The sequence below is a fragment of the Epargyreus clarus genome, unplaced genomic scaffold, assembly GCF_041222505.1.
Source record: "Epargyreus clarus isolate Ecla_fem2 unplaced genomic scaffold, WU_Ecla_fem_2.2 ptg000034l, whole genome shotgun sequence".
Lineage (NCBI taxonomy): Eukaryota > Metazoa > Arthropoda > Insecta > Lepidoptera > Hesperiidae > Epargyreus > Epargyreus clarus.
The window spans coordinates 14885329-14900395 of NW_027332239.1; the positions used below are offsets into that span (position 1 = coordinate 14885329).

Sequence of the window (15067 nt, forward strand, 5' to 3'; positions counted from 1 at the left end):
TTCTAAACTACTGAACCGATTTAAAGTCAGTTTTTTTTCAAGATAAAGCATTATACAAAGAATGACATGGGTCATGAAAATATATAAGGTAATAAAGAAACATTTGGTTCACAAAAATGTAACATAACAGTACCTCTGTAGTACATTGTTCTCCAGATAACGCCTTCTGTGGTGTTCACGTATTATTTATCTGTTATATTCCCTCGCAAAGTTTGGGGGACAATAAATACGTGTTGAGTGTTTGCCAACACGCGCTCCACTCGTCCGTGAGCGCGCTTTACAAGATAAATGTCGTGTACAAATCCTGATACGCTGGTACACGATATCTGTTTGCTTTTTGATATTTCGGCTATGAATATGTAAGGAATTTATATGCTTTGCGAAATAAGATATACCTTAAAATATACATCGATATAATCAAGCGTTACTTCAATCATTGCATGTAAATAATATTTAGAATTACAAAAATGAATAGCCTTACATAATTTTAGTATTGTCTAGAATAATTATGACAAATTCCTATATAGTACTAAACGTCGTTTATTTATATGAAACTAGCTGACCTGGCAAAATCTGTACCACCTCAGAATGTATTTATGAAATATATTTCATATTTACTCACCTTTTAAACCTTCCCAGGACTTCCACAAATTATTCTAATCTAAAATTAGCCAAATCGGTCTAGCCGTTCTCGAGTTTTAGCGAGACTAACGAACAGCAATTGATTTTTATATATATAGATTATAGATTATTTAAATAAACTTCTAAAGTTAGTTGATTTAAGTCGTATGTAATTTTATACCACAGATAAACTGAAATTCAACCGGTAATCAAACAAAAAGATAACATGTCAACAACAACTCTCAAGGTGGTAGAACCCTTTGTGGTTCGACTCCGGCGGCACCACCGCCACACCTATTTCTACCTAATAACAGCACTGTTAGGCGCTGCTGTGTTCCGGTTTGAAGGGTGTGGTAAGGGAGACAGACTTTTCCGAGGCATTCCAGCTTAGTCCTCCAGGGGTAGCAGCGCATCTCAGGCCAACATCATCATGGCCGACCTCAGGTAGGAATATCTAATTCTATCTGGGGTTGATTACAGATGTCCATGAGCGGCAGTAGCCACTTACCATCAGGTGGACTGCATGCTCGTCTGCTACTCCTACATTATATAAAAAAAAAAACAAAAACAAAAAACTGAATAACAGTATAATTGAATTTGTAGGCAAACAATAAACGCCGTTGTTAGTATTCGCTTACAATTTCAAACAGGCAACTAAAACGCGAAAACATCATGAAATTCGTTCCGCTTTACAAAATCACGCAGCGGAGGCACTCCAATTTATCATTTCGCTGAAAATCAACAAGCGAGCCGCTTGTCAAAAACAAATATAGTGCTGCCAAATATTTTATTCATGAGTGCGCCATGGCTGAAATGTCACGAAATATTAATTTTTAATCTGTCAGACAGAAATTAAATCTCTGCTCGATGTGAAAACGGTCAGCCACGAACAGTAATTAAATTTCGTAATTTGCAATGTACACCTGGTATGATAAATTAAATGCTCATCGGTTGTATGATTAATAATGTAATAATAACTTTAAAAATGTTACCTACATGAAATATTCTTTTGTTACAGAGATCAACTTTTGGCAATATTGCCGGAAGTGAAGCAGTGCGCCGAGAATTGGCTCAAAGAAAACGAAGAACTAAAATCACTTGAATCCAAACTACAAATCTGCCACCAACAGATGGCGTTAATCAAAGAGATTGAAGCGTACGGAACGAATTTCAGTAACCATCCTCTGTACGCAATCTCACAGAAATATACATCGTATAAGCAAGCCAAGAATGCTGTGGAAGATTCCATGAAAGCCCTTATAAAGATTCTCAATGACTTTGACACTCAAATAGAAAGCTTCGCCACAACAAGCGAAGTTTTAAACGGGCCTCAACTGATGGCATGGGTCCAAGAGTTCTCCGGACCCTCAGAAGATGATGAAAAACCAATATTTGAACATATCAAGGATTTCTTGATAAACGCTGGACAAAGCTCCATGATATCGCAGTGCGAGCAGGCTGAAGTAGAACTAAATCAGAGCATGCAACAAACTAACATGCTTGTTAGATCTTGCTTGGAACTTTTGTCTCAATACGTTGCGGTATCTCAATATTACCCGCAAAGTCAAACAGAGTACCATCGTATAGTGACGTTCCGCAAATACCTCGCCGCGGCGCTCGAGAGCAAATCGCCAGAAGTATGCCGCGAGGTGTCTAATCAAGTTACTGCACTCGTCAATGCAGAGTCCAACAATATGGACGCTCAGCAGATCATTGCTTACAACTATAGATTGCAGCAGATTAATTCTGAAGCCACAGTGCATCTGAACAAATGTTTGGAAAGACTGCAGTTGGAGGGTGGACCCGAGGCGTTGGTCATTGCCCAGGAGGCATACAGAGAGGCAAAAGCTAACATAAATAACTGGTTAAGGAACGATGAGAACGCGGCAAATGTTTTGGAAATCGTAGTCATTGGTATGCTGTGCAACTTAAACAGGAGATTCCTCATGTTGGAGACGGGAGCTCAGAGCGCCGGAGACTGCCTCGTCGACCTCACTTCGATGGAAGGGGAATGGTTCCTGGACGACATGAGCGCTCTGTCCATACAAGCGGTGGAGCTGTTGTCGTTATTACCTTTACAGTCTGCCGGAGACGATTCAATACCGATGTCAGTGGAATGCGTAAGAATCTCGAATCTCCTTCTGGCTGATCTAGTGCAACTGAACTATAACTTTAGCGCTATAATCCTACCAGAGGCGCTGAAGAAACTGCACTCCGAAGAGCCGTCTGCCCTGATGATGATCAACGAGCTGAACGCAGTTATAATGAACTCACCGGTGCCACTGAATGACTTACTGGCACAATTAGAAATGCACTTTAGATATTTGCTCATGGATATGGAGGTAAATTGCAGTTTTATTTTGAAAATTTGGTATTATTTGAAAACATGAAAATTATCTAAGGGTTAAGATTCTGAAAGTTATGATGGTTAACATAGAGTTAAAGTGTGAAAGAATCGCAAAACAGTACACATTGAAAACTTCTTAATTCTTGTATTCCGCATGCTAATGAGAATTAAATTTTTCATTGTTTCTGCTTCTACAAACTCTAAAACATAAGACTGAAGAAGAATGTCAACTTGGAGTTCAGATGCTTGCAGAAAAACCCTGATGATTAATTTCGAATGTCTTATTCGGAACTTCTATCCTGTCTAGTTTAATAATCCTGTTGGAAATGCATAATCCTATTGGTACAAGTGTGTGTAGTCTCGAACAGTATTTAAACTTCCGTCTTCCACTCTTCGCCAGTCGCCGGCGAGCGGGTCGCAGGTGCTGGCGGCGGAGCTGCGCGCGCGCTACGAGGCGCTGCTGTCGGCGCGCGAGGGCGAGGGCGAGCGCGCGGGCCGCATGCTGCTGATGGGCTTCAACGGCCTGTTCGCCGCCGTGGAGCTGCGCGCGCGCGAGCTGGCCGACCACCTCGCTGCGCCCGTGCCGCCCGCCTGGCGGAAGATAGACCACATCAGCGACGCTATGCGCATGTCGGTCAGTCCCGTTGCAATATTGACATAGTTTGACGGGCTATGTCTTTCTTTATTAGTTTAAAAGAGTAATACAATAAATATGTAATTTTAATGTTATTTTTATTCCAATATGACGAAGATGTATTTAATGCTGTCATTACGATGAATTTAGATTCCAAGAAAAATATAAATTGTCGCGTAGATGACGACGTTGATGAGGAAGAAATTGTTTTTGTTGATGATAATGCTAATAATGACTATAAAGTTATTTTTAACAATGGTGATGATAATTATGATGAACACAGATAAAATTATTGGTGATAACAATGGTGGCGAAGACTAAGTATTTGTCGTTGATGATAATGGTGATTCTGTTGATAATAACGTCGATGTTGACGGTGATGTCCTAGGCGGCGGCGATGGCGAGCCCGGTGCTGCGCGCGGTGCTGGAGGACATCTTCCTGGTGCGGCGCGTGCAGACCGTGGCCGAGGCGCTGGCGCAGTGCGCGCCGCTGTCCGCGCCGCTCGACGACGCCGCGCTCTGCAAGCCCGTGCGCAGGTACAGCACACACCTGTGTAACACACAGTAACATACACACGTAAAGTCAGATTGGTGAACGGTTACTGCCGCTTGTATGAACTCCGGCAAGGATGGGAATGTTACGTGTAGTGTAATGTTGAAGATTAAATAAGAAATCAATGATAGAGAACACAGCAGAAATAATCACTCTGCTTCTGAAATAAGCAATAGTACTGATTATAGTTGAAGTACAAACAAATTAACAATATTGAAATTAATGACAAGAAAATTTACTGTATATAATTTACTTATTAATGTAAAAATGAATAAAAATTTCCGTCAGTAGTTTTAAAATTACTTATCCAAACGTTAATTTATTATTAAGTTAAGATTAAAACTACTTCGCAATAATCCGCTACAAATATGTACGTATGATGGTATATATCTTAAACCATGCAGTATGTACCACCCTCCCTCCGTCAAAGGATGCGTGCACCATACATACCACCACCAACACGTGTTTCACTCCAAAACGGAGCATCATCATTAATTTATTACACGCTAACATTTTTTTCCTTATGTAAATTTTATAGTAAAACACATTTACATTCACAATTTCGGGAAACGCTCCATGTGAAAAAAAAACTTTGATATCGAATGCGGGTTATCGAGTGTGTACCACACCGTCCAGGTTCACGGCGGAGTACGTGTCGCGCTGCGTGCTGGGCGTGCAGTCGGCGGCGCTGGCGCGCGCGCTGTGCCTGCTGCTGCACGCGCGCATCGACCTGCACGCCGAGGTCGAGCAGAAGGAGATCGGTAAACACACACACCACTACACGACATTGTCGTTAAATGTGTCTTGCTTGACGTCGGTCAAGTGTCTCCCGAGTTGTTTTAATTGTAACACTGTGTGCTGAGTTATATTGTCTTTAACTGTGTATTTATATTATATTGTTAATTTATTCTTGGCTTCGTGTCACTGGTTAATTGTTTTTAAGGATCTAATAGTAAATTGGTTAAGTGTTTTTTTTTTGTTTCTTTCAGAAAATCAATCAAAATTTTTATGTGATATGCTTCGCGTAGACGTTTAAGTCTGTGCGTTAACGTTATTTTATTTAAATAAAATGTGATTCAATGAAATATAATCCGCGTCAAACTGTTAGTCCGCCCTGAAATTGTTGCGTGTAGGTTGAGTTTGCATATACTCCGTAACGTAACAGCACACTAACGCAGCTATGTACCCGTGGGCGAAAGCGGGCAAAGACGCGTGCCGGTGGGTCTCGCGCCGTCTTCGTCCTGCTAATATCTACAATGTGCTATTGCGACGCGACACGTTTCTATATTCGAAACTGACTAGCAGGTTGGCGTGGAGTAAATCTCATGTTTAATTGCATTATTTTCGCTTCACATTTTATTGGTTTGTTTATCGAACGACGCGACACATTACAGGTGCATCGTGGAGCGTTTCGTTGGAGTCCCTGTGCGAGAAGGCGCTGTCGCTGGCGGCGCCGGGCGCGCGCGCGGCGGCGCGGGCTAGCGCGCTGGCGGGCGCCGCACAGGCCGCCGCGGCTCGCGCGCACCGCGCCGCCGCCGCCGCGCGCCACGCCGACCGCGCCCGCGCCGCCGCGCGCGCCGCCAGGCTCCGGCACGCCGCGCACGCGCAGCTGCACGCTGAGGTAATATGTGCCTGCGCTTGGACCGCACTGACATAACGGATCATTAAAATTATATTATAAAATTTCATTTTTTACTAGCTAAAGTGACAAAATTTATAAAAGTACAAACCTTACCTATTCGACATCTCTAATTATTTTGTTAAAAGTATGTAAAGCCCAAATTTATTTTTCATTGACTAACTCCATTGCAACCAATTAAATTATCTTGACTATTATACTATATGTTTTATAAACAACGTAACAGTAAATAAAATGACAATAATTTATGAAAGTAAAATTATGAAATACTTACAAGATTTTCAAAAAATACTTTTCAGGTATTAAATAGTAACCAGGACCCCAGTCCAGCACTGGCACGACGATCGAAAGAATTGAAAGCGGCTGTAGAACGCCTCTCCGCTGCTACAACCAAGGCACAGACTTTCCTTAACTCTGCACATCAGAGGTAAAATAGCATTATTATTGTGTTTCGCTTTTAACGTTATTTGATAATTAAATGTTTAAGTAACGGTTAAAGTAATACAATGGGGTTAATATTAATTTAAAAATTACACCATTTAAGGAATAAATTACTATTTTTTACACAGTACAATCATTTAATACTTGTGTTCTGAAAATTCATATAGAATACTAAAAATGTGATTAAGTAGTTAACATTGTTGCCGATGTTTTATTTACTCTTACATATTTTTTAAGAAATATTAATATGATCGCGTGTGTGTTGCGTGTAGAGTGAAGTGGGGCGCGGGCGCGAACCCGGCGCTGCGCGGCACGCTGCGGCAGCTGGAGGGCGCGTGGGGCGCGCGGGCGGCGCGGGCGCGCGCGCTGGCCGCCGCCGCCGCCGCGCTCGCCGCGCACGCGCGCACCGCCGCCGCGCGCACGCCGCCGCACGCCGCCCGCGCCGCGCGCGCGCCGCGCACCGTGCGCACCGCGCTCGCGCACTGGGAGAAGGTACGCACGTATAATCCGCTCTGAAGTTGTGGCGCGCAGGTTTACTTAGCATATACTCGGTAACGTAAGGGCACACTGACTCAGCTATGTACCCGTGGGCGAAAGCAGCGAAGCACGTCGGGGGGGACCCGCGATGTCTTCTACGATGTTATAGTATCTACAATTTGTTATAGCGACGCGACTCATTTGTATATTCGGAGCAATAATTTGTAAACAAAAAATACATTATTACTTATTTTAGCTATAATGCCTAATAACCTATTTTAAAATGATTATTATAAAATGAAGAATAACAAGCTTATGTGAATTAAAAATATATTTATATATGTTACAGGCATGTACGCTGTCCCAAAAGTATTCACTGGAAGTGTCCCCGGTAGAAGAGTCACTCATGGAAATGTTACACCCTGAAGGAAGCATCGACGCCCAATGGGTAATTTTAATTTAACAGTAATTTTAATGGTGGATTTTATAGATTTCTGAATACTTTTTTAAAGAAATCTCAATCTTGTAGGTTTTATGAAGGTTTCCTTTATGATTTAATAAATGAATAACATTTTTTTATGTGTATATAATTGAAGAAATCCAAGATGGAAAACATGGAAATAATAACAGTTGATATACAAAGGAAAAAAAATGTTTTTAGATATCTTACGTACTTACTTTTTATTTTAGTTAGTAAGGAAGATTGTCTAGTAACTAAGTCAACAATTTCGCATGGTATTACAGGTGGGAGCAGTATCGGCGTTGGTGCGCGACGCGGCGGGCGCGGCGAGCACCGCGGCGAGCGGCGCGCGGGCGGCGCGGGCGGGCGCGGCGGCGGCGCTGCGGGCGGCGGCCGCGCGCCTGGCCGCCCCGCGCGCCGCCCGCCACGCCGCGCTCGCGGACCTGCGCGCGCCGCTGCTGGCGCTGCACGCCGTCAACGACGTCAGTGTCCCCCCCCTCCCCCTGTACACAGCGCGGGGCGGCCGCGCGCCTGGCCGCCCCGCGCGCCGCCCGCCACGCCGCGCTCGCGGACCTGCGCGCGCCGCTGCTGGCGCTGCACGCCGTCAACGACGTCAGTGTCCCCCCCCTCCCCCTGTACACAGCGCGGGGCGGCCGCGCGCCTGGCCGCCCCGCGCGCCGCCCGCCACGCCGCGCTCGCGGACCTGCGCGCGCCGCTGCTGGCGCTGCACGCCGTCAACGACGTCAGTGTCCCCCCCCTCCCCCTGTACACAGCGCGGGGCGGCCGCGCGCCTGGCCGCCCCGCGCGCCGCCCGCCACGCCGCGCTCGCGGACCTGCGCGCGCCGCTGCTGGCGCTGCACGCCGTCAACGACGTCAGTGTCCCCCCCCTCCCCCTGTACACAGCGCGGGGCGGCCGCGCGCCTGGCCGCCCCGCGCGCCGCCCGCCACGCCGCGCTCGCGGACCTGCGCGCGCCGCTGCTGGCGCTGCACGCCGTCAACGACGTCAGTGTCCCCCCCCTCCCCCTGTACACAGCGCGGGGCGGCCGCGCGCCTGGCCGCCCCGCGCGCCGCCCGCCACGCCGCGCTCGCGGACCTGCGCGCGCCGCTGCTGGCGCTGCACGCCGTCAACGACGTCAGTGTCCCCCCCCTCCCCCTGTACACAGCGCGGGGCGGCCGCGCGCCTGGCCGCCCCGCGCGCCGCCCGCCACGCCGCGCTCGCGGACCTGCGCGCGCCGCTGCTGGCGCTGCACGCCGTCAACGACGTCAGTGTCCCCCCCCTCCCCCTGTACACAGCGCGGGGCGGCCGCGCGCCTGGCCGCCCCGCGAACGCGCCCTGATAGAAACTTATTCATCAAACGAGTTACCATTCCTCCATCGCACCACTCGCTGAAGGATGAAGTTCCATCCACACCAACTGGACTCGTAGCGATCCTCCACGATTCGGTTTGCGCAGACGTTCTTGCCACGAACATGCAAGATGTGGAATGAACTTTCTTGTCTCCTGAGGTATTCCCGGAGCGCTACGACATGGAGCTCTTCTAAAAAGGTACAATAAAATCTATTCTTCAAAGCCGGCGATGCGTCGACGACTCCTCTGGTGTTGCAAATTTTCATAGGCGACGTTAACTACTTTCCATCAGGTATGTAGGGACACAAAAGATTCTACGAATCAAGTGCAATGTGCATGGCAAGCAATGGCGATCGTATTCGCTTGGTTCGTGGGAACGTTGTATTACTAGTCTGCTCCCCGCCCCCGAAACAAATACCTGTGTCTTGGGTGGCTAAATAAATGTGATCAAAATTCAACATCTTTAATTTAAATTCAACTAAGTACTCCTAATTTCAACTCATACATATTGGCCTACAGGTACGTAGCACATCTACTTTATCGTTAGTCTCAAATGTAACGAAAGCGTTCAAACTAAAAATAATATTTATACTGTTCATATTACGATCCCCCTCTCAGCCCCACACAAGAATCCCTCTGTCGTGGGTGCCATGGACTCAAACAAGGACGAACACATAAGCTGCCTAGAACTAAATTCAAGATTTAAATATTTGTAGTCGGAGATCGAACCTGAAATCTTGTGTGTATAGCATAGAGGTCAGCTCTTCGCCAAGCGAGTCATCGAATATACCTATTCAAAGATCCCAAAAATTAAAATATAACAAACATTCCCACACTACAACACCATACTCCATAAAAACATTCAAAAGAAGCAATAAATGTAATGTTCAATCCAATTATTATCAACTCTCAGGGCAACAACCCAGCGCAAGAGTTCTCGAACCGCTGGCAGGCAGCAAGTGAGCAGCTAGCGGCGGTGACAGCGGAGCCGGGCTCCGAGGCGGGCGTGGCGGCCGCCGTGCGCGCCGCCGACCTGCTGCTGCAGGAGCTGCCCGCGCTGCTGCAGATGCTGCTCGAGTTAGTTTATTTGATTATGCCAAGTATGCCCAGATCTTTATAAATATTTTGCAAAAATACGCCCGGCGCTAGAACGCAAATCTGTAAAAAATTACCACGCCCGGCGACGAGAACGCCGAGTGCCGTACTAGAATACCGTACGCCATACGTGTACGCGCTCTGTGTGACCGCTCTCTACTAATTCAGTACAACACAACGCGACGCTAGAACGCGGCTAAAATTGCGCCGTACGCGGCGCTAAAGTACGCGTTCTATTTGACCAGGCCTTTAGCTTATTAAGTAGAGCCGTACAGATTGTTGTGATAACACGTTGTCTAGATACTAAGATTTTCAATTCTAATTTAAAAAAATATATATGAAATCATTTAAAATATCTTAGCTTTGTTATTATTTGTTACAATAAAAAAATAGTGTAACGTAGAATACTGTATGTAATCATTGAAAGTCAGAATGTTTTTTGAAATGTTTAGTGTTTAATTTTTTACATAAATTATACATATGTATTTTGATTGTAACTTGTTTTAATGTGATTTTATATTTATTGATTATAGTGATTTTAACTTGTTTTCAACAATTTATTGCAATATTTTTCAGTTTACCAAACAAGTGGTCGGAAACGAGTACCCGCAAATTGACAAGACAGGCCGCTGTGACAAGCGCCAAGCCCACCAGTGGAAAACACTGTATGTCATATATTGTACAATTTAATTTATATTGTTCACCACTGATTCATTTGGTCTAATTTACAAGTATTTCGCGCTATATAAAATGTTATTTCCCTTTATTATTTTATTAATTTTCCAATAGCTCATTTGCTTATTTAATACTCAAACCATACATATTATATTATAATTATTGTTTATTTATTTAAAAATGGCAAATCAACTAAATACTATTCAAATACTATAATGTTGTGTATACATTAATAAGAGACTATATAAAGCTAGTTAGTTAGTTAAATTGTTTAATGTATAATACGTTGTTGTCAGCCGGCGCGAGTGGCGGTGCGAGCGGCGGCGCGGGCGGCGCGCGGCAGGGCGCGGGCGTGTGGAAGCGCGTGCGGCTCAAGCTGGAGGGCCGCCCGCTGCCCGCCGAGCAGGTACCCCTCTTGCTAGCTGCCCTGGCTTGGAGCTGGTAGAACCCTTTGTGGTTCCACTCCGGCGGTACCACCGCCACATCTATTTCTGCCTCGTAACAGCAGTGTCAGGCGCTGCTGTGTTCCGTTTTGGGAAGGGTGTGGGAAGGGAGACATACTTTTCCGAGGCGTTCCAGCTTAGTCCTCAGGGGTAGTGGCGCATCGGTGGCCGACCTCAGATAGGTATATCTAATCCTATCTGGGGTCGATTACAGATGTCCATGAGCGGCAGGAGCCTCTTACCATCAGGTGGACCGCACACTCATCTGCTACTCCTATATTATAAAAAAAAATACCCTATGTCAGCGGGACTGCACTCTCACCGGAACGATCTGTCGCAGGTGGAGCAGATCATAGCAGAGGCGACGAGCGCGGACAATCTGTGCATGATGTACGAGGGCTGGATGGCCTGGGTGTGAAGGCGCGGCGCCGCCCGCCCCGCCCCGGCAGCCCCCGCCCCGGCCCGGCCCCGCCCGGCCCCGCCCCGGCCCGGCCCCGGCCCGCCGCGCCCGCGCCGCCCGGCCCGCGCGCCGCGACGCCGCCCCCGGCCCGAAGCCCCGGGGGACAGGGAGGCCGCCGCCGCGGCAGCGCGTCCGGTTTCCGGAGCGCTGTATGTGTAAGTTTCCGTTCGCGGGTCGCGCGCGACGCCAGCCGCCGCAGCGCCCGCGAGCAGCCGGCGGCGGCCGAGTTTAGCTTTAAGTTCCGTCGGAGCCGCGCCGCCCCGACCCGGCGGCCGGCCCGACCACGTGGCTCGTATCGTAGGTGTAGAAGTCGACCGGCGAGACAAAAAAAATGAGAAAAATACAAAATAAAAAACCCTCGCCTCGTGCATACTCGACCGGACGCGCTCCCAGCTGCGTCGAATGTAATTGTATCGTATAATAAATGTACCGGCTTGAAACTATCGGTGTGCTTCTGACGAAAGTTAAATGCATTACTAACATTAGGTTCCCGAACGCTCTCGATGCGACGGCATCGTTATACGCATCACATCATCGACAAGGGAAAATCATATAATCTAACAATATTATTCATTATTATAAAATTAGTAATATACTCCTATTATGTAGCGCTCGCTCATTTTCTATGTATTCACGCAATATTTAAATTGACAAGTTATTGATTCGATAAAATTCGCACATAATGTCAGGCTCTCGATATTTAAGTTTTCTTTATGAAAATGCTGTGATCGATGTAGACGAGAAGATAATTTTTTTTTGTTAAAATCTTTCAAAATCTTGTAACAAAAATGTAGCAGGTTGAATAAATATAAGAATTCAGAATATTTCAAAATATGCATCGTCGTACCTCAGTGCTGTACCTATGTAATGTACTGTTATTTTCATACATTTACCTATTTCGACAGTCGAAACAAAACCTGAAGATTATTAGTAATTTCGTCTACAATTCTCAGCATATTCAACAGTTTATTTAAATTCAGCTATACGAAAAATATAAATGTAGAAAATTCTATAACATAGAATTTATTTATCTTTGCAAACTGAATTCTTTACATATCCATTTATAATAGGCAATGATGTATTATTTTTTAAAATTACAGCAGAAAATGAGCTTTTTATTTAATAATAACAATAATATATATTATGTAGGCGCTAACTTCACGAACGAATGTAGCATTAGTTTAAATTTAGACATTTATATTTAGGGGTTAGTGTAGTGTGATTGTGACGGCAAATGTTTCTTGTTTTATGGCGAAAATAGCTTGAAGACAAAATGTATGTAACCCACTCCCACAAGTCGATTTTTAGATAAAATTTCTCCCTGTGTACCTGTCAAATGATAATGATCTCGTCAAATGATCATGATTTCTGAATCTAAACCCTCGTCATTTCAGTGTTTTAAAATCGGTAACTGCTGAGTACCACCGACATGACACAGCCTTCCTTTAGTCCGTAAATTGCGCACCGCTCGCAAATTTTATAGTATTTGTGAAAAGTAAAAATATATTCAAGAAATTAAGTAGTTCCATAGAGATAAGCTTGTTCAATTATATGTGGGAATAATAACGTGAGGATTCTAAACAATTTTAACTACCCACACCGTGTCTTTGCACCATTATTATGTAAAAAGAATATGTATTTGTATTGATATGATACAGATCTGTGGTCAACTATACATACTCTGTTCGAAATCTATGGCGTACTCTTTGAAATGTTACGGTGTTCTGAGAAAACTGTCTACATTTGATGTTCTCCATTAAATTATTCGATGTGGGATTTCTTACATGTGATTCGTTCGGTGTCTAAAATAAACGATTTTTATGTACACATAAGTCACGTAACGCGATTATGATTACTTTATCTTGATGTTAGTAGAGATATAGTACTAAATTAAAAATGTAACTTGTTACAAAATGTATTACAGTCGTTGCGGCGAAACGTTAAATTTATATGAAGACTTTAGTTTTTAACTTTGATGGCAGTCAAAGCTCTGTAATGTCTCCACCTCTTTATGTACCCAACGTCCCCAAAACAATTAACGTGTAGTTGTGTACTTTTAGTTACATTATGCAGGGCCGGATTTAAGGGAGGGCAACCGGGGCGGCCGCTCCGGGGCCTCCACAAAAGAGGGGCCCCCACAATAGAGACGTCGGTTTTTTTTTTAATACCGACTAGTAAACACTAGTAAAAAAAAAACATTTCCTTTGATATTTTTTTTCGCTGTTTTACCTTTATCTATTGTACGTTGTAAAAACATGAATACTAGAAGAATCTACCTGCGTTTCACAATAAAATATTTATTGAAAAACTCAACTGAAAAATTTTTTCATTTTATTCGGAAAATAATGTAATAATGTATTTTGCTTTTCGCATGCACATTCCTGTCCCAGGGTTGCTGGAAGAAATTCCATTTTGGAATAAGCAATCCTTTGTACATCATTTCTTTCTCTTCTGTATTGTTATCTTTTTTTTGTGTACAAAAACTTATTAAATAAAATAAAATAAATAAAATAATTTGGGGCCAGGGGGCCTCCACTCCTTTGTTGCCCCAAGGCCTCTAGACCTCTAAATCCGGCCCTGACATTATGTCAAAACAGGTGTTGGCATCGTTAGTGGTAATTACTTATGAACAGCGTTCTTATCGTACGTATTTCAATAATTAGGTTCGTGGCTGTTGTACGTTTATCATTTATTTAATAGTACGGAGTATCTGTTTTCAGATATGATCATCTCTACAGTAATTTACTTCAATTCACTTAAAAATAATTCATATTTTACTTAGATATATATGACTTATCAGATATCCTTATATTTTTATTTCGGCTTTGATAAAGATATTATTAATGATTTGTTATGAGTGTTGTATCATTACTACATTATGTATTTCATCATATACAATGTTATTTTGCCATTTTACGACTGCATTTGCTGATGTTATGTTTGTATCGCTTCATATTTACTCGTATTTTATCATTAAATGGTGTATGACTATACCGTGTTTCAGTTATGCAGTGTCCTTACTCCTCTATCAAAATATGTAGTCAAATGTCATTTTTCTGTAAAACTACTAGAAAAAAGTTATGATTGATTTTTGAAGTTATACTTCTTTAGGCGCGTTATGAAAAAATTATGAGTGAAATTTTAAGATTCGTTACACGAAAGTTACAGGATGAAGTTGCAGCGGTTGCAGTCCCGAAAAAATAAAATTGCGTCCTGTGTCAATTGCAACTCAAATTTCATGGACTAAATGTAATTTGTACATTTGTCGAAGCTAGACGAAGTGTGTGCTGGAATTGTATATTTTATTGTAGTTATACTTCTCATGGGGCGTTAGGAAATAATGAGGAAAGTCTTTTTTATAAAACCGAATAATTTTAGTTGGTTAAAAATGCAAGGTAATTCGTTTTTCAATTAAAACGTAGCAAGTTCAGGTACCAGCGTTGCATAACTATAGAGGAGATCATTACTTAATTAATTTCATCTTATTATACATCTCTCTCGCTCAAAAGATATCCGCGAAGGTGTGAGTGAGACGCAAATACAGAACATTATTGCGTTCTACTCATATTTTATACCTCACTCTCACGTTAGCGTATACTCTTGCGTGCGAGTGAGACAAAAAATGCGAGAATATAGAACATTCTGCCATCTATTGAAAAAAATAAGTAATTTTATTATTTAGAATTAATTGGTAATCATGTTGCGTTTTAAAGTAATAATAGATGTCGCTGTTGAAATATAACTTTTCCAAATAAACAACGATTATGCGAGTATCCACTTACTTTTGAAAATGTCCGTATTTTAATAAAGTTATCAATGAAAACCTTACTCTAATAAATTATGTATGTAGTTGAGGTAAAGTAAATTTTATACA

At 43.6% G+C, this 15067-nt stretch overlaps 1 protein-coding gene across 1 annotated transcript in view; it reads left to right on the forward strand.

The window, feature by feature from the left end:
• Positions 1 to 11224, forward strand: part of nonC (serine/threonine-protein kinase Smg1) — a 117148-nt gene extending 105924 nt beyond the window's left edge. Inside the window, exons 3-18 of the mRNA XM_073091622.1 lie at positions 1640 to 2963; positions 3369 to 3602; positions 3991 to 4139; positions 4792 to 4916; positions 5550 to 5776; positions 6094 to 6221; positions 6508 to 6727; positions 7062 to 7160; positions 7457 to 7513; positions 7686 to 7784; positions 7816 to 7914; positions 7946 to 8434; positions 9434 to 9597; positions 10192 to 10280; positions 10587 to 10696; positions 11074 to 11224. Coding sequence (XP_072947723.1) covers positions 1640 to 2963; positions 3369 to 3602; positions 3991 to 4139; positions 4792 to 4916; positions 5550 to 5776; positions 6094 to 6221; positions 6508 to 6727; positions 7062 to 7160; positions 7457 to 7513; positions 7686 to 7784; positions 7816 to 7914; positions 7946 to 8434; positions 9434 to 9597; positions 10192 to 10280; positions 10587 to 10696; positions 11074 to 11151 — 3691 coding nt within the window. The 3' untranslated portion in view covers positions 11152 to 11224. The remainder of the gene's footprint in view (positions 1 to 1639; positions 2964 to 3368; positions 3603 to 3990; positions 4140 to 4791; positions 4917 to 5549; positions 5777 to 6093; positions 6222 to 6507; positions 6728 to 7061; positions 7161 to 7456; positions 7514 to 7685; positions 7785 to 7815; positions 7915 to 7945; positions 8435 to 9433; positions 9598 to 10191; positions 10281 to 10586; positions 10697 to 11073) is intronic.
• The last annotated feature ends 3843 nt before the right edge of the window (positions 11225 to 15067 follow it).